The following is a 21,080-nucleotide window of genomic DNA, read 5'->3' on the forward strand; positions in this document are numbered from 1 at the left end:
TACTTAATTCATAAACTCAACGTAACGAAAATTTAACGTAGTCACTTTGATCCACAATTTCGCCAAAAAGTATGCACTCCTTTTTTTCATAGCGGAAATTGACATATTTTGACAATTTAAATGAATCCCTGTAGTTAGGCTATTTCGCAGTTGATAGTCATAGACATTCGATCCGAATCGGACCCAATTGGTAGCCTCCAATGGAAGCTAAATTCGCTTTAAGAGCTTCCACGATTTTGAACGATTTAATCACAGTTTGTGGGACATTTGTCCACCTCGCGTTTAGTAACCAAAAACATAGGAACTTAGCCAGCAGAATGGGTATATTAATCATCGGAACTACAGTGGGAGCTCTTTTTAATAGATACAACTGATATTTGCTTTTTGAATGAAATGAATAGTAACTTTATTTGTTCAAATGATTGTCCTGGCACATTGGATCGATCTTAAGAGTAAGAATGAAGTAAAAACAGATTAGAATACTTTGGAGTGGCCCCTCAGAAGTCCGTTTCTGGGCTTTGTGGCCTCGGACTGTCGTGGTTCGGGTGGAGGTCTGCGGTGCTCGGAGGAACTTCCGTTTCAACCTGGCGTTGCAACTGGGGATGCACAGCTTGGACCTGCGGTTGGGTGACCACCACATCGTTGGTGTCTACAGTGTCTTGACCCATGTCCGCCTCCTGTTTGGGCGGATTGAAGGAGTTCAGGTTGCCCAACTGGCCGCGAACGTCCGACTCGGAGAGCAGATGCAATGGCACGTTTGCTGGGACGGCCAACCGCTTGGGACTGGTGCTACCGTCAGCTGGCTTGCGTCTGTCTGGTGGAAAGACCACTTGTGCATAGGTGACTCCACTCTCACTGGGCTCCACAATGCTCTGTGCTCCGCCCGACGAAGTAGTCACCGAACTGGGATTCCGGAATACCGCTGCCTCTGTGCGTGGCTCTGGATGGGCATCCCTGCGTTGCAGCGGCGAGGAGGTGGTGGTGGTGGTCACTGGACTTCCTCCACGAGGAGCACTGTGCGACGCAGTCGTATCCTCATGCGGAATGGGGGCATACAGAGAGGGTGTGTAGTTGGTATCCGTCACCTTGCAGTTGTACAGATTGAGTCCCTTGGCGAATATGTAAACGAATATGTCGAAGAGCACACTGGCCAGGATCAACGAGGCAGTGAGGATATCCAGGATGTTGCCATGCTTTGGCGTTTCTCGCAGCAGACAGCGCTCATAATTGGGTGCCCAATAAACGCAGGTAGTGCCTAAACAGAGAAAGTTTATGAACTTTGGATTCCACTTAACTGCAGCTTAGTAATTTCACTTACGGGTGACTACGTCGTAGCTGAGATGCACCGGAACATAGGCGAAGAGGCCGACGATCATTAGTTCAAAGGCCAGGGCCAAGGACTTGTCCTGTGGCAGGACAGCCCGCAGGGTGATCAACGTCTTGCCAATGGCTGCCACGCCCATCAGAAACGCCACCGAAATGCTCATAATCTGGAAGAGGATAATGGCTCCCTGGCAGCTGTCGGCGCTGCACGCACCCGCTGTGGCCCTCATCTGACCGGTGGAGTTCAAGGACTGATCCCCGCTGCAGCTGCAGCCCTCGAACAACTGAAAGCTATTGATGGTGGTCTGCTTGGTGCAACCCGCGTAGCAGGGCGAGAAGTAGGTGACCGCACTGTTTTCCGGGCAGACGGGCATGAAGGCGGTGGGCGTGCACAGGCACTGGCTGGAGCAATAGGGCTGCTTCAGCTTGCCACCCTCCACGCCGGCAATGGCGCCCACATCGCACTGGACAAAGACCAGGCCGACGAAAATCGCCACCAGGTTGATACTGAGCGCTATGTTGATGGCCGTGATTTTGCGAGCCGATAGGCGAGCCTTCGAGATGACCAGGCCACTGATCAGCATTCCCACCGCCATCACTGGCGGCTTGAGGAAGTAGGAAACGAAGGCCGATCTCCACTCCGCCGCTAAGCCATCCTGTTCGTTGTAGGGCAGGAAGAACCTGCTCTGCAGATAGCTCTCCTCCTGGAGGCCATAGTTCACGACTGCACTCTGCACGCACATGAGGCTCAGCAGATTGAACATCAGCAGGCGGTTGTTGAAGAGCCTCTTCAGCGATGGCCAGAAATCTGAGTCATCCATGTAAGTGGAGAACTGGCTGCCAAAGTTACGCATGGTGGACTGCTCGATGATCCGCTGAGCCGCTTGGTGAATGACCGTCTTGGGCAGCCGTTTGGGAAACAGTCCCAGGAGCACAGCGCCCACGAAGATGAAGGGTGCCAGTATCACCCAGCCGAGCCACCAGCCCACATGGGTGAGCCCCACTCCCAGCACCAGGAAGGATCCCGCCTGCTGGCCAAATACGCGCGCAGCCAGGGCAGCGCCTATCACCGCCGGACTATCGTGTGACAGGGAGTTGTCATCGATGTAGCTGACCCCCAGCGTGTAGTAGGCCAATCCTCCCATTCCCAGCGCCAGCTGAAGGACGAAGAGCATCGCGAGGGTGAGGCTGCTGCTCTGCGCCTCGGTCAGAGTGAGTCTCTGGAACTGGGCCAGCGATGTGGCGCACATGTTGGCATCCAGCAGCGCATCCTTTGCCTTGTGGCCATCGGCACTGCAAGGAAGTTGTGGGAAAGGGTTATCTCTTGCTAGTTAAGTACATTCACTCGTACAAGTGTTACTTACAAGTTCATAATGGCGGGAATCACAGCCACCACACAGGTGACAGCCTGCAACATCAGAGTTCCCACCAGCCACTTGATGGGATGATAGACGTCCGCCCAGTAGGCGAAGGCCAGCGCGAAGACCGCCTGGAATAGTCCACCAGCCACCAGCAGCCAATCTGTATGTTTAAGGAATTGAAATACTAGGTAGTGAAACGCTCGGGGGGATTTTCTGTGGCAAAGTCTCTATAACCCGTTCACCAACTAAGATATGCTGCATGAGTAACGCGGCAGTGAAATAAGTTATTGGTATATGTAAGAACTTTCATTGGGGTAAACGCCACTTCCGCTTAAATTCTTTTCTGTGTCAGCTTGCAAAAAGATATAACAAATGTATTACGCGGCCATTTTTACTACCATAACGCGTTGCTTATCTATAAAATTGATGACGAATGAATAATACCCGAGTAGCACCTGAGTAGTGCGGCTATAATTAAATATACTTTTTGGCATGTAAAATTGTTAAATTGAACATTGTTTTGTTTTTAGTATTCAGTAGTTCACCACATACCTCGTAATTAAATAAAATGAAGAAAGCTAGCGGGAAATAGAGAGTCAGGCAGCTCCCAGGCACAGACAATCGTGAAGAAAACCGCAAAACTGATAAGATAGCTGAAATCTCCACGTAGGACCGGGCCAACACCTCGTTTATATTTCCCTGGTCGGGTTAGCATTTTGCCATTCCTGCGATAAAGCGGCTTACTCACCCACTAGCAGCGGATTCCAACCGAACTGAAAGGAAGCCTGTTTGGCCGACACGCGGAAGTAGGACTCGCAGGCGCCCTGCAGGGTTCCCGAGAGGGCCAGGACCAGGATGAAGGTGCGCAGCCTGGCGTACTTCTGGCATCCGGGACCGCGGCACCAGCCCAGACCCTTGATGCCACAGTCGACGCTGTCTGGTGGGGGTAGAAGTTCTGTATCAATTATACGTAATCGGAAATCGGGCATTTGGGTCACCCACCGTCGGGTATGTTGTTGGCATTGACCGCTATCTGCGATAAATCGGAGCTGCGCGTATTCTGCGCCATATTTGTATTCGATTTCGGATTCGTTTATGCTCACTACACTTCAGTTCACTCGCTTGTTCTATTGGCTATGGATTACATTAGTCAGTTGGCATCTTAGCCGCGTTAGGACCGCACTAACGTCTATTCGAAAAGAGGAACGGGAGCAAACTGAGGAGCCGCACCTGGCCAGAACCAATGCCCTCTCTTTTTCCGACTTTGGTTTGATAAGCCAACTCCTATCTTATCATATTTTTGGACTTTGTTGTTTTGTTCTTAATTGCAACTTTATTGCCGTCGCTTACGCATAGTTATGGATCGTGGGCAACATGTGGAAGCAACAAGTGTCTCAACATTGCTCAACTAACAAAAGATCGTAATTGAAATTGAACTAGTGGAACAGATGAAGAATAATTGTTACCAAAATGAAGTATTTATTAAACCTTTAAATAGGTGTTAGGCTATATAAAAGTATAATACCACATAAGCAAGCCAGGCCTATGCTTCAAATATAAGTAGTCAGAGCTTCTAGAAGTCAAGATGTATTTCTTTGCAAGTCTCCTATTAATAATTCCTTTCTCCTTCGCCTCCGCCCAAGTGACTAGTTCACCGCCGGTTTTGGTCTGGGGAGTCGATACGTAAGTTTAAGCAATCAGAAATATATGTAGTTTACCAAAAGGACTCCTCTTTGCAGCCCCAAGCCCACCAGTATTTTTCGGCCTGTAAAAACGACACAGTTTGAAAAGATAATACGCAATCTGCAGACGAATAATATGATAATTATCTACTTGGCCACGGAGGTAGTTCGTAGCCCACTTACTTGAGAGTGTTCTTGTAGATACAATATCTTTTCAATTTAGCTGGCTGCCAAGGATATAAACTGCGACGTGTGCTTTCCCTACCTCAGCAAGATCCAGCCCATGAACTACTACAGCCAGGTGGAGGAGCCTCTAAAGGCCGTGGAACAGGTGGCTGAACAGACGGACGAGATTATTTGGCACACCCCCAAGATCTCAGAAATGGACAGCTTGGAGGCGGAAATGGAGCTTTCTTGCCAAAAAGGGCAGATACACGCGTTCCGCTTTAACGATCGCAATGTGGTAGCTCACGGTAGGTCACGCTCAAATATTTTAATAATTAATTGTGAAGAATGTATAATATAATATAATAGCACATATTTACTGATTTCTTCGCGTTATGAAGACTTGGCGGCTATACAAATTTAACTACTTGCCCGCTTTATTTACACAATTAAATTGATTACTCCAGACGCGGCAATGGCGGTGGCCACCTATCAGTTCACCGACTGCCCGGTGGTGCATGTGTACACCGCTTACACGGAGGAGGACAAAGCGCTCCAGCGTCGCAGAACCCACAAGACCCAAGCCATTAAATCGGAGCAATCGAAGAAGGTCGGTGGAACGTCGAGCCACTATGATGACGGATTCAATTTAACGCCGCAGCTGGGCAGCTACAGCAAGGTTGATAACATGACCGTGCTGCGTCACGAAATGGTCATCCTCACCTTCCGCAACATCCTGTTGGCCACCAAGAAGATGCCCTCCGTGTTCTCCCCCTTCAACCGAACGAATGTGCTGCTCACCCCGGGAAGCGAAGAAGTGGAGGTGGGCCTGCTCAATGGCCAAAACATTTTCGGCGGCATCGTGTTGGTGCTGAATACAGAGCTCAGTCCGCTGATTGTGGAGCTGATGCCATCGCAGGGCAATTGGTACCTCACGCGCATAATCTTCATAAACCAGACCCACTACCCACGCGATCTCATCTTCTTCGGCTTCGAGTTCAGTCTCTGCTGCAGGGACATCACTGTATACTCCACGGCGGCGGGGCGCCTCAGCTTCTTCGACTTTCATCTGGATATCCTGTGGCAGGGTGAGTGGGGGGCTTGAACTAAGAAATCCGGGAAAGTTACCAGAACTTGAAACATTGCATACGTTGCGGCGACCATTTAGAATGGTTTTGTTTCCCTTCTCATTTGTTATTAGCTAACTACTTTAGAGTAATTTGATGTTCTTTCAGACAAGCAGACCGGCATGGACGTGGAGCACGAGGTGAAGCCCTGCTGGGACTGCTCCATACTTATGACGCCGACCCTGACGCAGACCATCTTCGTGATGGTGGTCATCATGGCGATACTCTGGATGGGCATGGCCATGTTGCTTTCGATCGGCCAGAACCACATGCTGCAGAACGCCAACGATCCTGACCTGCACATCAAGACGGACACCTAGACAAGGCGCAACCGTGGTGGCGACCCTCGCCCACGCTCTTTGATGCACATGCGGCACAGCAGTCCGCACATTCAGCTAATTCACTTGCTTACAATTCTAATCGCCGGGCATGGGGCTGCGCCGTGGGATGGGGACGGGCCAGGGGGTTAGAGATCGTAATAATAATGTCATTGTCGCGTTCCTCTATTGTCTGTTTTGTATTGTCATTGCGATGCCGCCTGAACTCTCCACTGAGCCACGCTGCACGAAGAAAACAAAGCGCTGCGGCATGCCGTAGGTATACGAGTATACGAGTATATTCTTGGATATTCCGACATACTCGTATGTCCAAAAATCTCTTTTGCACGTGGGCCAGCGTCGGGAGCAGCGATTGTCCCGCTCCGGTGCCGCTTTTATGGCCTGATAAAGCTTTATCAGGCTTCGATTGGCACCGAGCGGCCAGGGCGGCCTGCCTGCGAATTCTAAGTTCCATTTCTCAGTTTAACTCGCGCCTCGATTCGGAACGGATCGGCCATCACTATCTTCTATCGTCGCCCACTCCACTGGCCGCCGCATCGGGACCAGTTCCTGCAGAAAGGAACTCGAGCGGCAATTTAATTAATCGCCTAAGTGCCGCCGATTAGATTGTGCGCTGCACGAGTGTGACCACTATTCGGCACCTGATACTATGCCCACTATATAGGCGGCTCTTACCTCGCGTCTGGAAACGTATGTACACCTGCCTGGTGAGCGGTTTGTTTGCATTTCGGGGCGGCACTAGTAGTTCGGCATTGGGGTAGCTCACCATGCGGAAGGAACCTCTGTGGATGCACTCGTGGCAATTTCAGGGTCCAATCGTGTTGCAAGGCGTTTTGTCAAAAAATCCAGATCTTTACAAGTATACCTTCAAGTGCAACTCATTTCCGAAGTATGACTAAACTTCTTCTGCCACTTAAAGCTAAAGTTTTTCAAGTGGTTCACCTTACACCTGGCTTTTATGCTATTTATGACAAATGAGATATTACAACTCGGCAGCGCGAAACCGTTTTTCCGACCAATCAATCATGAGTATTTGAAATCCAAATTTTGATAAGCCTTCTGCAGCAGACAAATTTGTTGCTGGCACACTCAAAGCAAAGGGAAAGCAGTAAACAAATAAAATAGCCCTGAAATAGACTGAGTCACAATAAAAGAGCGGTGATAAGCAACGGATTTCAATACGGAACATATAATTATCACATCAGTTGGTTGTAGCCCAACGGTCTGAGTTCATTAAACTGATTTCAGTTAATTGTAGTACGTGAAAAAACGAAAATATTTCGTAAATATGATTGATCACCAACTGGCTACAATTCGCGATTATTAGCTCCCTGGAGTAGAGTCCTTTTTATTAAAAAATGTCGCATTCTTGTGATTTGTGATTTCAAACATGTAGAGTTATGCGGTAAATATAGCTACCCCGACCATATAGATATCGTGTATTTGGTATGTTTGGCAAAGGAACTCCGGTTTATCTAATCGCCTCGGCCTAGTCCCAATGTGATCTTGAGTAGACGCCACTATCGACACCTAATCAGTACCACGAATTTCCCTATCAACTACTTTTATAAGTCCTAAACGATGTTTGACGATTTCTGGAACCGGAGAGTCATGGTTACCGGAGCGATTTTCAATGATGAAATTGACTCTCCGACTAGGAGCCCTTTCCAGGAACCCCTAATGCTTTCTGATTTACAAGAGCCCATTGTCCCTTGCAGTTTGCTCGCTATCACTGCCCTGCCTATCAGGAAGCCGAGTCCGCAATCTTATCGAGCGCAATCGATGGTTTGGTGATTCCCGCAGACAAGACAGTAGCATCCAGCAGTTGGTGGCGGCACGGAATCGAAGATGGCGGAAGTGAAGCGCCGGGGCTCGAATCCCCCGCCGGGGCACTACTTGTGCGGCATGGCCAACTGGCATCCGGCCTGGCTGCAGAAGTACGCCACCACCAAGATGTTCATGGGCGTCTACGGGCTGCTGGGCACCATCCAGGCGATGTCCTACATGTACTTCATTGTCACCCTCACCACGCTGGAGAAGCGCTTCAAGATTCCCAGCCAAACGACAGGTATTGTTTAAGATCTATATCTTTTATTTTCAATCTCTTAAGCTCGTGGTATTTGTAGGCATAGTTCTAAGCGGCAATGAGATCTCGCAGATCATGCTCTCACTCATCCTTTCCTACATCGGTGGTCAGCGGAATCGTCCGCGCTGGATTGCCTGGGGCATTGTCTTCTGCGGCCTGTCCTGCTACATCCTCGTCCTGCCTCATTTCATCTACGGAGCGGGTCACGAGGTGCTGCAGTTCACCAAGGAGTACCAGGAGAGCCTGCTGAATGGCACTTCTGGCTCGGATTACACCTTTCAGGTGGGTTAACTTCTCCACCGTCCACCACTGTCTATAGTAAGGTATCTACATATGTCTGCAGAATATTAGCTCTGTGAAAACCGAGCGACTGTGTGGAGTAGGCAAAGCCGAGGATGACTGCGACGATCTCTTCTCCTACGTGCCACTGGTGCTCATCTTCCTCTCGCAGTTTGTGCTGGGCGTGGGCAACACCCTGTACTACTCCCTGGGGCAGACCTACCTGGACGACAACACCAAGACAAACACTCCGCTCATGCTGGCGGTGGCCATGGCACTCAGGATGATCGGACCAATCGTGGGCTTCTTTTTCGGTAAGCCTTAAGAAAACACAATATAAATGTAGTCAAGTATGCCCCTAAACTCTTTCCCCCTTTAGGCTTCATATCGCTAAACACCTTCATCGATCCCACCAAGACTCCTTTGATCGACAGCAAGGACCCTCGTTGGCTGGGCGCCTGGTGGCTCGGCTGGGTGATCCTGGGCACCCTCATGTGCCTCTTCTCGGGTCTTATCGGACTGTTTCCCAAGCAATTGCCCAAGATCAAAGCACCCAGGACCAACTCCCACTTGCCGTTGGCACTGCGGCAGACGAAGGAGGAGCTCAAGCGGGAGGAGAACCTCTCCCTGAGCAGCCGCTTCTCCTCAAACGCCGCTCTGGACACCATTGGAGCAGCTGCGGGGGCCAATGCAGACCTGCCCAAGCTGAAGGACTTCCCACGTGCTCTTATGAGACTGCTGCGCAACAAGCTGCTGATCTTCAACATCCTCTCGGCGGTCTTTTATATCCTGGGTGCCTCGGGCTTCATGACCTTCCTCACCAAGTACATGGAGGTGCAGTTCCACAAGGATGCGCAGAGTGCCACAATTGTAAGTTATTCCTCGAATTCGTTTGCCCAATTATTTGTTATCATTATTATTTTAAGATCGTTGGTCCCATATCCATCTTTGGCATGGTCGTGGGTCTGATTGGCTCCGGATTGGTGATCTCCAAAAAGAAACCCAGCGTTAGCAGGGTGCTTCTGTGGAACATTATCGTTGGTGGGATCTCCATCTTGGGTCAGATCTCATACGCATTCCTCTACTGTCCGAATACTTTCTCCATGACGCACGTGGGACAGTAAGTATCAGTGGAACTAATATATTTTTCAATATGATTGAAATCGTTTCCACATTAAAGACTCAACCTGACGAACAACTGCAACATGAACTGCTCCTGCGAAGGCATCAGCTACACACCCGTCTGCCATGAGCCAACGGACACCACCTTCTTCTCGGCCTGCCATGCGGGATGCCGGGATTACAATGCCACATCCAAGTTGTACGAGGACTGCAGTTGTGTGGTCAATGATGCCCCACCAAGGAGTGCGGCGCAGCGTCTGCTGAATCTTTTGCAACCCACTCCAGAACCCGAACTGGATACCACCACGTACTTTGATGATTATCTGAGCGGAGTGCCACTGCTCGACGACAACGGTGACTTCGATGATCAGCTGCTGATCACCAGGACGAGGAGATCCACACCCGATTCGGTGCTTCGACCGGGCATTTGTACGAAGAACTGCGGCTGGAGCTTTTGGGCCTTTTCCATAACTTCCATGATCGTTAGCTGGTTCGGTTCGTCCGGGCGCGTGGGCAACGTTTTGGTCAACTATCGAGCCGTGGCCCACGAGGACAAGTCCTTCGCCCAGGGACTGGCCCTGATGATGATCAGCCTCCTGGCCCTCATACCGGGACCCATCATTTTCGGCCGCCTCATCGACTCCACGTGCCTGGTGTGGACACAGACCTGCAATGGCAATGGCAACTGCCAGTTGTACGACCAAACCCGCTTCCGTTACTCCCTCAACTTTTTATCCTGCCGTAAGTTTGATTCACAATTTATGAAGGCATCTCCCTACCTTCTGGCTAACTTTTAGTGCTCACCTTAATGGGACTGCTCTTCGATTACCTCGTTTGGTACTATGGACGCACCCTGGACATCTATGGCGACAAGGAGGCCAAGGAGGAGGAGCGTGCCAACAGAAAAGACCAGCCCATTACTCCGCTCCTGGCCAAGAAGTCCGAACAGGAATAATACGAAAAAGGCAACCCATCCGTGATACTCAATTATAAGGAGTAGATTCATATAATACACGACAGACACGAGTATATCATAATAGTAAATCAAGGCACATTCCTAGAGTAGGGTTTCGCAACCAAAATATAGAAAACTGGGGCAAAGCCTATATTCCAATGCCATATGTACAAATCTTCCGCCTTTCGAGGGGAATTTAGCTGTTGAACTCGCGCTATCAAATGTTGTCTTTCAGTGTACAATTATTAATTATTTTTACTTTGTGCTAAGAACAATTAAATATACCATGCTAAGTCTAACAACAAAAATAAAATGAATTTATGTGTACGTGTAATAAAACAACATAGAATGCTATAGTCGAGTTCCCCGACTATCAGATACCCGTCACTTAGTTAGTAGAAGTGCAAACTAGAAATTTAAACATTTTCTGGAATATCGGTAGAAATTGGGAAAAAATAATGAACTGAAAAATTTCTTAAAGTGTGGGCGTGGCAAAAAGTTTTTTGCAAATCTATAGAAATTTACAAGATATTTAAAAAAGTAAAGAAAATACCACAACATATTTCAAAAGTGGGGGCCTGACAACTTTTGGAAACAAATCTCAACACACTAGCTTTTGTAGTTCCTGAGATCGAGGCGTTCACACGGACAGACGGACGGACATGGCCAGATCGACTCGGCTATTAATCCTGATCAAGAATATATATACTTTATATGGTCGGAAACGTTTCCTTCTGCCTGTTACATACTTTTCAACGAATCTAGTATTCCCTTTTACTCTACGAGCAACGGGTATAAATATACATATGAATATATGAGGTGTTTAAAAGTATAAAATCATGGTAGGCTTATAAAAATGAAAAACTTCTTATATATGTATATTGAATAGACTTTTGTGCAAATGTCGTTTTGCAATCCAGACATATTTCCAAAGAACCAAAAAATGATTTGTTAGGTTTCATTTTTTTTGAAATTTTTCTTCTCACTTTTATTGATAAAAAATGTTCAAATTTATGCAGATCGTTTGTTTTTTCATTCCATACGTATATGTATAATAATAATACACTTTAATTTCGATTTTTGTATAAATATTCTCGTTTGTCTATATCATTTCCGTTATTACGATCGCTCTTATTCCCCAGTGGCGTAGTTTTCGACTTCCGTTTTCCGATTTCGCGTGTGATTTGATTGAGTGTCCGTGTTGGGTGTCTGTGTGAAACATTTGAAATGAGTTTCCGCGTTGTCAACAATTATATCGCACTTAGTATTATTACAATAATAAGAATTCATTATCAATCGAGTTCGATTCGTAGGAGGCTGCGAAAAGCGTTAAAAGCTGGTTAAAGTCCTTCACTTATTAGGCCCTCAATGTAAGTACTAAACAGTTAATTAAATTAACTTCGATTCATGGGGACTGTTCAACGTGCTTAATTGATATTATTTTATTTACTTGTCTCTGTTACGGCTTTCAAGCAACTTTCAATTTAACAAAGACTGAATTTTCGACAATGAATAGGGGAAGACAGATTTTAAATAATGGGGGTAAATGTGTTGAAACCGCCTTGGACCGGGATTTGAATGAGTGAATAAACAATACAGGGTTAAATTTAAATAAAAACCTGCGATAGTTTGTGTTTTTTTTTCTGCTCGGTAGCAAAAGGCATTTTATTTTTTCATAAATGGGGTTCGTGTTCAACTCGCACGAATTCTTCAATTAACTAAATTATACAAAATCAAAGGTTTTTTAATCAGCAAAATAAATGGGTTTAATTAGAGGGCTATATTAAAGTTAACAATTTAATGTTTTCGTAATTGTGTTTTTTCTCTGTTTTGCTTTTACCAATGCTTGTTCTCCAATGTTTGAAAGACATTTCATTTTGAGCTTACAAATCAAACCGACTTTACTCCATGTTCTTTAAGCTTAAACTTAAATTAAAGCCTATAGATTATATCATTTTAAAAGAAGAGCAGAAATATCGTATTGTATTTTGCAGGGTATGTAACAAATTTGCAATTTAAAGGCGCATACAGGAAGCTGGATTGGGAGGGGGAGTTTTGGGATCGTGCTTTCGCATACAAATACAAAAGTTGGGTAGCTTGCAGCTTTAGTTTTAGTATTTAAAATAATTCACGTCTTGAGCGCGATTTAGGCATGTACGTGTACGCTATTTAATGCTTACAGTTTATACAAAGTAGTAAACCAAAATAAAACGACGACGGCGACAAATGCTCAATATCCTTGCGAGAGGGGCTCAACAATCAAAATCGTTCCAAGTAACTTTTAATGCCTTATCAGTTATCAATGCAGCTCCTCATCAACTCTCTCCTTGCTTATATACGTGTGAGTGGTTTGTTTTTGTATACATATATAAATAGTTCATCTTGTTTCGCATTCGCTTCCTCCGATTTTGCTGCTTAGTTTTACATAATATAGTTTATAATTCGTATATAATGCATTTCTGTTTCTATCTCTGAACTGTCTATCCGCGCGTCCTTGTAAATTAACGTTTCGCCTGCCTACTTTGCGTTTCCGTTTCGATCTGGATCCTATAATCAATTGCTATTCCTGGTTGAAAGTAATGTGAGTGAGAGCTCGAGCGTTGGTGCGTACTGTTTTTGTGGATTTGTCAAATGTGAAGAAAGCGTGGCGTGGCGTTGCTGTTGTTGTGGCTGTTTTTTCTCGTCGGGCTTGCAATGCTATCTCAAAAATCGCAATGAAAGGCGGGCGCTCGAATTCAGCTAGGCTCAATTTATTCGACCACCTTCAGCACCTTGCCAATGGCAATGGTTTTGTCTGAAAAGTAGGAATAGGGATTAGGCGGGGTTTTCGGTTAAGAGTACCCAAACGACTTACTTTCATCTCTGAGCGTAAAGCGGCCCATTTGAGGGAAAAGCTTAAACTGTTCAAGGCAAATCATTCCAGAGCACTCAATTCGCATAATTGCAACCTGATCCTGCTTAACGAACCGTGGACGTGTTTTTGATTTGTCACCAGACTTTTTGTCGACCAAACAGATGAGGGCCTATGGAGAAAGAAAACAAGTTTGGTACTTGGCTAATGTATCGGAAGTATAGAGACAACTAACCTTAACTGTGACTTCTTCGGCAGCACAGTGTATGTGCATGACAGCCGAGTAACCCGCACAGATAATTGATTTGTGTTCTAAAATTACGACCTGAGCATCAAAGATTTTTCCCGTCTTGATGGGATTGGCTGCATCGCAGAGCACAAAACCGGGCGAGACATCCTCCTCCTCAATACCCTAAGAAAGTGCACAGAATAATTAAAATAATGCAAGGTTCTAATTGAGAAATAGGAGGTACTCACTTTCAGCTTAATTTTTACGTTCTCGCCGGGGCCAACAGAAGTGACTTCGAAGTCGTCGGAGAACAATTGATCCACCGCCACTTGCGTCTATGAGAAACGACAATTTAGTTGCAAATTAAATTCCGACTATTTACAAAGAGGAAAAACTCACCCTATTTGGCATCACTAACAGGTTCTGACCCTTGCGCGCTGTTCCTGACTCAACCTTGCCCATCACCACAGTTCCCATATCCTTGTACTTGTCCACAATTGGCATGATGAAAGGCCCGTCAGACTTGCGGTTGAGCGAGGGCAGCTCGTCAATGAACGGAATGAAGGCGGGCCCCCGGTACCAGGAGCAGAGCGTCTCCGGGATTTGGTCTTTCAGTCCGTATCCGCTGAGGCCCGAGCAAGGCATAAAGGTAAGGTCCTTGGCCGGGTTAAAGCCCAGCTTCTTGAGGTATGGTAGTATCTTGTCTTTGCATTCGTTGTAGCGCGTCTGATCCCAATTGACCGTTGGGTCATCCATTTTGTTGACCAGCACGACCAGATGCTTAACGCCGGCGGTCTTGGCCAACATGGCATGTTCTCGGGTCTGGCCGCCGCGGTCGAAGCCCGTCTCGAATTCACCCTTTCGCGCCGAGATGACCAGCACTGCGAGATCGGCCTGCGCCGCTCCACCGATCATGTTCGGCACGAAGCTCTTGTGACCGGGTGCGTCGAGGATAGTGAAATGCTTTCGGTCCGTTTCGAAGAAGGCTCGTCCCACCTCGACGGTCTTGCCCTTGTCTCTCTCCTCCTGGTTGGTGTCCAGCGCCCAGGACAGATACCAACTCTCACGCGACTTCTCACGTGCCTCCCGCTCGTACTTCTCCAGTGTCCGCTTATCCACCATGCCCGTGAGCGACATGATCTGTCCGCCAATTGTTGATTTGCCAGCATCTACACATCGCAAAGTACCAACGTCAATAATGGCTTTTGGTGGGACATATGTATATAAGTCATGATAACTCACCAACATGACCAATGAACACAACATTCACGTGTTCACGCTTGCTCCTATTTTCCTCCACCTTGACCACTTTCTTCTTGGACACCTTCGGCGTGGCTTCGCCTTCCGTGAACTCAGCATCTTCCACCTCTTCGTCCTCAGGCGTGATCACGGCATCATCCACATCCCAGCTGTCAGCAGGATCGGTTTCTAAACGCAAAACACAAACAAATGGTCATTAGTCCAGTCATTTGTCGGGTGGATCTACTGTGCTTGAATGTGTTAAAATACTATTAAATATTATTATTTACATTGGACAATCTCAAAAACTAGTAATTTTAAAAATCGCTAAAAATGTGTGGTTCTCTCCAGATTAATTCAGTTTAAAGCCGAAAATTGTCCACATCATCGTACAATTTTAAGGTGTTGGTAGTGTTGGGTATACAATTCACTGTAACTTTCTCTATTTGTACTTTCTGTAGTATTTTTTAAAGACAAACGTGTCTCTTTTATATAGAAAAATAAAAATGTAATGGCATTTGTTTCCATTTTATTTTGGCACATGAAACAACTGTGCAAATAATTTAATTTAAATTTAGGTCGACTTGTTGAGAACTTGGTTTCCTTAGAGTATATTTAGATGATTTAAACTCGCGGTAATTGCCTTGTAACCAAGCTGAGTTATTACTGTACTAATTATATATAGTTCGTTCACGGCCGATCGGTGATAATTCTGTAAATACTACTGTAAGTACCCCATGCGCTCGTCGTGTTTGACCTGGCGGCCACATGCTAATTGGTAATCACTGGCTCTAGCCACCCGGTCGGATGAGTCATGTGCGGGATTGGATTGGATTGGAGTGCTGTGCTGGTGACAACGTGCTTGGTTAATAGTACTTTTATTGTATTGGGTTTCCGAGCCTTTACCGCACATATCCGAGGACCAATTGACCGCCTGGAGCGGGGCTGTAACGAATTAGACATCGACTCCCCGATTACTAACTTTTTCTCCACTGCGACACCGATGGCTTCTTGGAGTAAATGTAGCGAGATCCGGCGCCCTTACTCATGATTGCAATGTGTAAAACTCAATTCGAATAGGATTTCTGAACTAGGAGCGGATATAAGTATAGCCGAGGGAACGAGCTGTGATCGTGCCAAAGTGTAAGAGCCAACAGCAAATGCTATGTATTTTTTTAGGCGCTTTGGCAAGCACGCCGCACAGCCAAACGCCATGGAATCAAGTTCGAAGCGGTTTCAACCGCCGGCGAGCTGCACTAAGCGCTTCCATTCGGGCCAAGCAACTACAAAAGTCGCCACATTGGAGTCGCTGCGATAACGACGAGTGAGCCATTCCCAGCCTATGCCATTCCAGTCCAGACCGCCAGTCGAAGCTGGCTGGGGCAGCGTAGGCCCCAATGAATGGCTGGCAAAAGAGTAAACGTGTCCAAAACACAAGAGTTCGGGGCAAGCATTTGCGAGTGTGAGTGCAGAAGAAGGGGACATGGCAATGGCCAAATAAGCGACGGCACAAAGCGAAGCGGCAGTAAAATGGCAGCACGAACAGCTGGTCGTCAACGTCGCCGGGCGAATGGCAAGTGGGTGAGTGGCCACCAGAGATGCGCTGTGATTGGGAACAGTCAACCAAGTGACAGTGATTGTGATTGTTTCACCAAAACATTAAGCCTTAAAGCCCAATCAGACAATATGTTTTTCTATTAACAAAATGTGTCCAAATACTGGATTATACTGGATTTATGGCAAAGTTTATAGAACAGAAATGTACCAATTTCAAAGATTTACAGACAGTCCTAATTTTTTTTTAAGAAAGAAAATCCTAAAGTATTTATATTATTTTATTATGCCACTGATTTGCGGTTATTTCACCATTTGCTGACATCCCCTTAGTGACTATGGCCGTGATTCCTGGGCATCTCTGCGATGAGCGCTTGCTGGCGACACGACAACGAGAAAAGCGGCCAAAGAAATGGACATGACCAGATGAACTGTTTTTGCGCGCAGGCCGAAGGCGATTAGCCATTTGTTTAACGGCACAACAATGCCTGCAAATCGAATAGAAATCGAGCAACACATGCGACGCCGACAACAGCAGCGCTGACGCAGATTGAGGTTATGTGCTGGGGCCAGCGATAATAACCTAAACGGAACCTGGTGAATGCAACCTATCTTTGGGGTTTTCCCTAGCCCTTTCCCCACTCGCGAGTCTCTGTCAGCGGTCTAGCGAGCAGCAGGTAGCAACAATAACACGCTTCTTTGTTGACGTCACAGAGGAAGCGAGTTCAATGGTCGTGGGTCGTGTGTATTTGGCAGGGGGTATTTAGGTGGCTAGTAGCTCTATTTACCATTGTTTGCGATTTTGTCCGAGGGGTTGAGACCATCGATGGGCGTTGGAGCCGCCGCCGCTGCTCCTGCTGAAGGCGTGGTGGCTGGCGAACCCGGCGCTGGCGATGCGGAATTGGAGGATGATGTGGGCGGCTGTTCTGAGGGTGCTGCTGCTGCCCCCGCCCCTTGGGCAGTTGAAGGCGGTGGAGCTGCTCCCGCTGTGGATCCCCCGCTGCCGACGGAATCGGGTGTGGTGGCTGGCGTGGCTGAACCTGAGGCGGGACCCGGATCCGCCGTCTCCTCCGCCACGACCGCTGCAACCACTACCGCCGCCGCTTCCTCAGCTACATTCACAACGCTGTTGTAACTGAAACTGGGCACAAATTCCACTGCGTTCACGTTCAACGTGGAGAACTTTGTGCTGATCTCCGTGTTTTCCTGGGCGGCCATCGTTGCAGTGCGTCCGTAATCCTCCACAGTGGTTTCCTCCGATGAAAATCTCTCTCGCTTTTTTCACGCGACGACACACTTTCGCCCTCCTTCTTCTAACGGCTTCTTCTTCTTGCTGCTCCCGCACTCACACAGAACACACGCGGTCGTTCGGAATTCTTGGGTTTGCCAATGGAAATGGAAATTGGGAATGGCAATGGCAATGTCACAAACACACGCACGCCTCGATGGTTAATAGCCGGGGGGTGGCTTGTGGGGGGTTTAGGCCAGACTTTCGACTCAATGTGGTCTACACTTTTGTTGTGAGTCGGTGTTGTGTTTGTTGTTTGAGGTTTGCTAGCCTGGCCAACTCTGTTTAAACTCGAATTCTCGTTACTTTTCTCGGCTGTCGACTGTTTGGGGCAGTGTTGACCACCTGGAGACCTACAGGTGCGATTCGACTACCTGAACACTAAATGCAGTGCTCGGAACTAGCAATCTTCTATTATTTTTACACGTTTTAAGCCACGCATCAAGTCAGGGTTGCCACTTGTATGCGGTGTTATCGGTGCATCGATAGGTACGGGTACACTGGGATCCAATTGATAGGGGACAAAAATCGAAAAATTTAACAAAAATAAACTATTGCTGTTCGATAGTATTAACTTATTTAATCATGTTATTAGTAAGATTGTTTAGTTAATTGTTCTGAACATTTTTATATTCATTTCGAATTTTGTACCTTATAATTGAATTTGTTAAGACTAAATAAAATTTGAATAGTTAGTTTACTCACAAGATTTCTGTTCTCAAAAGTAAACGAGCATTTATAAAGGTGAACCCACAGGATCTATCATCTAGAACCCTGTCGAGAATAATTGTTTATATAAGATGTCATAGATATTAATATATATGAAATATGTATCTTTGCAAATAAGTAAAAACCGTTTACGTTATGTCTAATAATAATTACTTAATTACTAATTCACCTTCCTCAATATATAATTGTATAGGCTGCCTGAAGGTCTAAAATCTAAAAGGGGCAAATCTTTTAACAATAACGAAAAAAAAAGAAAGTGAATAAGTGTGAGCCTTGGTTTTTCGATATATTTCTAATCGACATATCGTATGAAAAAGCACATCAATGGCATCGAATAATAATCGATGTTGTTCCAGCTCTAACGTCGTGCCTGACGCCATTTTAACAGAAAGGAAAAATTCGTGTGGAGTTCAGCTCGCTTTTAGTATTCGTGTATTATAAGCCGTAAAAAAAGTCCCCATATAAACAATGAGCAACGGTGGTGGTGCCGGGGGATTGGGCGCGGCGCGTCCACCTCCACGAATCGATGGAATGGTCTCGCTTAAGGCAAGTATCTGCAAAAGAAATCGCGACCAAGTAGCCCACAAAATGGCGGCCGGCCGACAACGTTGTGTGGTTAGATAACCTCTAAAAGACATGTAAATCAATCCGCGTGTACTAATGCCCACAGGTTGACAATCTCACATATCGCACCACGCCGGAGGATCTGCGTCGGGTCTTCGAGCGATGCGGCGAGGTGGGAGACATCTACATACCCAGGGATCGCTACACACGTGAGAGCCGCGGATTCGCCTTTGTTCGGTAAGCATTCATTTGGAAATCTCTTCCGGGAATTTGGTGAAAGCCGCAGGTCTCTTCTTAATTCGTTACTTTCACTCACCGGTGGTTAATTTTAAATTGTATAAAAATATATACATACTATGTATATCTAGAGAGCATACTTCGAAAATCATGCAACACATTCGCTCCTCAGTTCCGCTTTCACTATCTTCTTTTTAATGTTTCATTGAAAATTAAGGCATTGCTTTCCTGAACTAAACAGGTAATGCAAGGAAATCACATAAATCCCGGGGTGATCATTAAAATGTCATTCGATTATAGCTGTCGTAATAAGTACACCTCTTGTTTGAACTTATACATATACCCCTATCATTTCATTAAGAGTTTGCATTATTTGCTATCATCGATTGTGTATCAGCTGCTAATCTGTACACTTTCAGTAGCGAAAGGGTGCCAGATCGAATGTGTTCACTTGCAACCGTTGCCTACTCAACTTTTACTAGCCAACGTACAGAGAATACTACATCTAGATATTAAGTTCTGAAGAATAGCTATAATGCTAAACATTAGGTATACACAAGTTCCCTTATTCTTGATATTTTTTATATATTAAAGTATCTACTCGTATTATGAGCATTATTTGCCACCGTTGAATGTGTATCAGGTTTTAGTCTGTACATTTTCTTTAGCAAAATATGCTAGATTGAATGTGTAAACGTGCAACAGTTGCCTACCAAACCCCTGCTAGCCAACTTACCGTAAGCCCCACAATTGAATAAAGATTTCAATTTGAATAAAATTAAGTGCAAATACACATGAATCTAATTTAATCGAATCATGTGTTTAATGTTCCAGCTTCTACGACAAACGGGATGCCGAGGACGCACTGGAGGCCATGGATGGTCGCATGCTAGACGGCAGGGAGCTCCGGGTCCAGATGGCCCGCTACGGTCGCCCCTCTTCGCCCACTCGCAGTTCCAGTGGTCGTCGTGGAGGAGGAGGCGGTGGTGGATCCGGCGGACGTCGTCGCTCACGATCTCGCTCTCCAATGCGCCGCCGTTCGCGCAGTCCGCGTCGCCGCTCCTACTCTCGTTCCCGCTCGCCTGGTAGCCATTCGCCCGAACGTCGATCCAAGTTTTCGCGCAGTCCAGTACGCGGCGACAGCCGCAATGGAATCGGGAGCGGATCTGGCGGACTGGCCGCAGCTGCGTCTCGTAGTCGCAGTCGCTCCTAGATATCGACTTAACGTTCCAACTAGTGGGAGTGCGAGGTGAGTTCATATCAAGATACGCTTAAAAAAATGTTAAGTATTACATTACGTTAAATGGGGACTTTTTCTTTTGCTTCCAGATATGACTCGCTGACTAGGCCGGATTTGGTATCCTGTTCCGGATCTGTGGCTCGATCTGTGTCATGCTGTACCCGAACAGCAGGTATACAAACCATTATACAGTCTTACACTTTACACATCTATTTATAGCGAACTATTTTAAGTTTCGGCAGAGTAAAAAAGTAGAGATCAGGCATGATTATGTTCCGAGCGAGATCCCCGCAACCTGGGCGATCCCTCGATGTCGGTTCTTGCACATTAGGCTTTCGTATACTAAGTAGAGCGTAGTAGAAATCCTTGAACAAAATCAGAAACAGAACATAATAAACTCAAATTAACACGGCTTCAATTCAATACCTAAATATCAAATGACAGACAGGACAGGAGGAGAAAGAGAGGAGGAGGATGAGTGATAGAACTGCTCTAGGACTCTGTTTGTTTCGTTGTGATTCCATTCGATTGCGTTTGTGTTGCTCGTTTCCGTTCTTTGTACCTTTTAACGACAAACTTATTAACAAGCTTCTCCCACACGTTTATTATATATATGCAGGCAAATGGTGTGTGGCAGTTGTTGCGGTTCAGATAAGATTGTGGTTAAATCGCTCGCGATTGAGGACCAGCAGCAGCGCATCATCTAAGCTA

At 46.4% G+C, this 21,080-nt stretch overlaps 5 protein-coding genes across 7 annotated transcripts; 3 read left to right on the forward strand and 2 right to left on the reverse strand.

The window, feature by feature from the left end:
* Positions 1-379: 379 nt before the first annotated feature.
* On the reverse strand, positions 380-3,775 carry LOC6541280 (solute carrier organic anion transporter family member 1A1). Its single transcript, XM_026979342.1, has 6 exons — positions 3,687-3,775; positions 3,433-3,621; positions 2,688-2,844; positions 1,319-2,616; positions 598-1,255; positions 380-561 (listed from the first exon to the last, which is right to left on the reverse strand). Exons 1-6 carry the CDS (start codon positions 3,751-3,753, stop codon positions 498-500), a joined length of 2,433 nt encoding a protein of 810 aa, XP_026835143.1. The 5' UTR covers positions 3,754-3,775; the 3' UTR covers positions 380-497.
* A 494-nt stretch (positions 3,776-4,269) lies between these two features.
* LOC6541850 lies at positions 4,270-5,978 on the forward strand. Its single transcript, XM_001969697.3, has 5 exons — positions 4,270-4,367; positions 4,424-4,529; positions 4,590-4,839; positions 4,999-5,619; positions 5,767-5,978. The coding sequence occupies exons 1-5, from the start codon at positions 4,270-4,272 to the stop codon at positions 5,976-5,978; spliced, it is 1,287 nt and encodes a 428-aa protein (XP_001969733.1).
* A 449-nt stretch (positions 5,979-6,427) lies between these two features.
* Positions 6,428-10,772, forward strand: LOC6542752 (solute carrier organic anion transporter family member 2A1). Its single transcript, XM_001969699.3, has 8 exons — positions 6,428-6,686; positions 7,715-8,064; positions 8,123-8,364; positions 8,426-8,675; positions 8,741-9,231; positions 9,288-9,481; positions 9,542-10,224; positions 10,281-10,772. Exons 2-8 carry the CDS (start codon positions 7,845-7,847, stop codon positions 10,436-10,438), a joined length of 2,238 nt encoding a protein of 745 aa, XP_001969735.1. The 5' UTR covers positions 6,428-6,686; positions 7,715-7,844; the 3' UTR covers positions 10,439-10,772.
* Positions 10,773-12,066: 1,294 nt separating this feature from the next.
* On the reverse strand, positions 12,067-18,120 carry LOC6541665 (eukaryotic peptide chain release factor GTP-binding subunit ERF3A). 3 transcript variants are annotated; one of them, XM_001969700.3, is made up of 7 exons: positions 17,100-18,120; positions 14,761-14,946; positions 13,918-14,687; positions 13,767-13,853; positions 13,525-13,701; positions 13,293-13,461; positions 12,067-13,232 (listed from the first exon to the last, which is right to left on the reverse strand). In XM_001969700.3, exons 1-7 carry the CDS (start codon positions 17,527-17,529, stop codon positions 13,189-13,191), a joined length of 1,863 nt encoding a protein of 620 aa, XP_001969736.1. In that variant the 5' UTR covers positions 17,530-18,120; the 3' UTR covers positions 12,067-13,188. The 3 variants fall into 3 exon arrangements, with proteins under 3 accessions (XP_001969736.1, XP_026835144.1, XP_026835145.1); XM_026979343.1 differs by lacking the exon at positions 17,100-18,120 and adding an exon at positions 15,740-16,019 and having other exon boundaries at positions 13,155-13,232; XM_026979344.1 differs by lacking the exon at positions 17,100-18,120 and adding an exon at positions 15,664-15,685 and having other exon boundaries at positions 13,155-13,232.
* Positions 18,121-18,640: 520 nt separating this feature from the next.
* LOC6542769 (serine/arginine-rich splicing factor 2) lies at positions 18,641-20,792 on the forward strand. The gene is made up of 4 exons (XM_001969701.3): positions 18,641-18,874; positions 18,999-19,129; positions 19,964-20,378; positions 20,459-20,792. Exons 1-3 carry the CDS (start codon positions 18,797-18,799, stop codon positions 20,340-20,342), a joined length of 588 nt encoding a protein of 195 aa, XP_001969737.1. The 5' UTR covers positions 18,641-18,796; the 3' UTR covers positions 20,343-20,378; positions 20,459-20,792.
* The last annotated feature ends 288 nt before the right edge of the window (positions 20,793-21,080 follow it).

Source organism: Drosophila erecta, unplaced genomic scaffold, assembly GCF_003286155.1.
Source record: "Drosophila erecta strain 14021-0224.00,06,07 unplaced genomic scaffold, DereRS2 tig00000055-arrow-pilon, whole genome shotgun sequence".
Lineage (NCBI taxonomy): Eukaryota > Metazoa > Arthropoda > Insecta > Diptera > Drosophilidae > Drosophila > Drosophila erecta.

Coding starts and splice junctions, on each gene's coding strand:
- LOC6542752 (XM_001969699.3), top strand. CDS start 7,845: ATGGCGGAAGTGAAGCGCCGGGGCTCGAATCCCCCGCCGGGGCACTAC. Junction 8,065..8,122: donor GATTCCCAGCCAAACGACAG/GTATTGTTTAAG, acceptor TGGTATTTGTAG/GCATAGTTCTAAGCGGCAAT. Junction 9,482..9,541: donor TCCATGACGCACGTGGGACA/GTAAGTATCAGT, acceptor TCCACATTAAAG/ACTCAACCTGACGAACAACT.
- LOC6541280 (XM_026979342.1), bottom strand. CDS start 3,753: ATGGCGCAGAATACGCGCAGCTCCGATTTATCGCAGATAGCGGTCAAT. Junction 2,845..3,432: donor TTGGAATCCGCTGCTAGTGG/GTGAGTAAGCCG, acceptor TTAAACATACAG/ATTGGCTGCTGGTGGCTGGT. Junction 562..597: donor GTCCAAGCTGTGCATCCCCA/GTTGCAACGCCA, acceptor AGTTCCTCCGAG/CACCGCAGACCTCCACCCGA.
- LOC6542769 (XM_001969701.3), top strand. CDS start 18,797: ATGAGCAACGGTGGTGGTGCCGGGGGATTGGGCGCGGCGCGTCCACCT. Junction 18,875..18,998: donor ATGGAATGGTCTCGCTTAAG/GCAAGTATCTGC, acceptor TAATGCCCACAG/GTTGACAATCTCACATATCG. Junction 19,130..19,963: donor CGCGGATTCGCCTTTGTTCG/GTAAGCATTCAT, acceptor TTAATGTTCCAG/CTTCTACGACAAACGGGATG.
- LOC6541850 (XM_001969697.3), top strand. CDS start 4,270: ATGTATTTCTTTGCAAGTCTCCTATTAATAATTCCTTTCTCCTTCGCC. Junction 4,530..4,589: donor TTATCTACTTGGCCACGGAG/GTAGTTCGTAGC, acceptor TTTTCAATTTAG/CTGGCTGCCAAGGATATAAA. Junction 5,620..5,766: donor TCTGGATATCCTGTGGCAGG/GTGAGTGGGGGG, acceptor ATGTTCTTTCAG/ACAAGCAGACCGGCATGGAC.
- LOC6541665 (XM_001969700.3), bottom strand. CDS start 17,529: ATGGCCGCCCAGGAAAACACGGAGATCAGCACAAAGTTCTCCACGTTG. Junction 14,947..17,099: donor GGACAAAATCGCAAACAATG/GTAAATAGAGCT, acceptor TTTTGCGTTTAG/AAACCGATCCTGCTGACAGC. Junction 13,462..13,524: donor CCGAAGAAGTCACAGTTAAG/GTTAGTTGTCTC, acceptor CTTTCTCCATAG/GCCCTCATCTGTTTGGTCGA.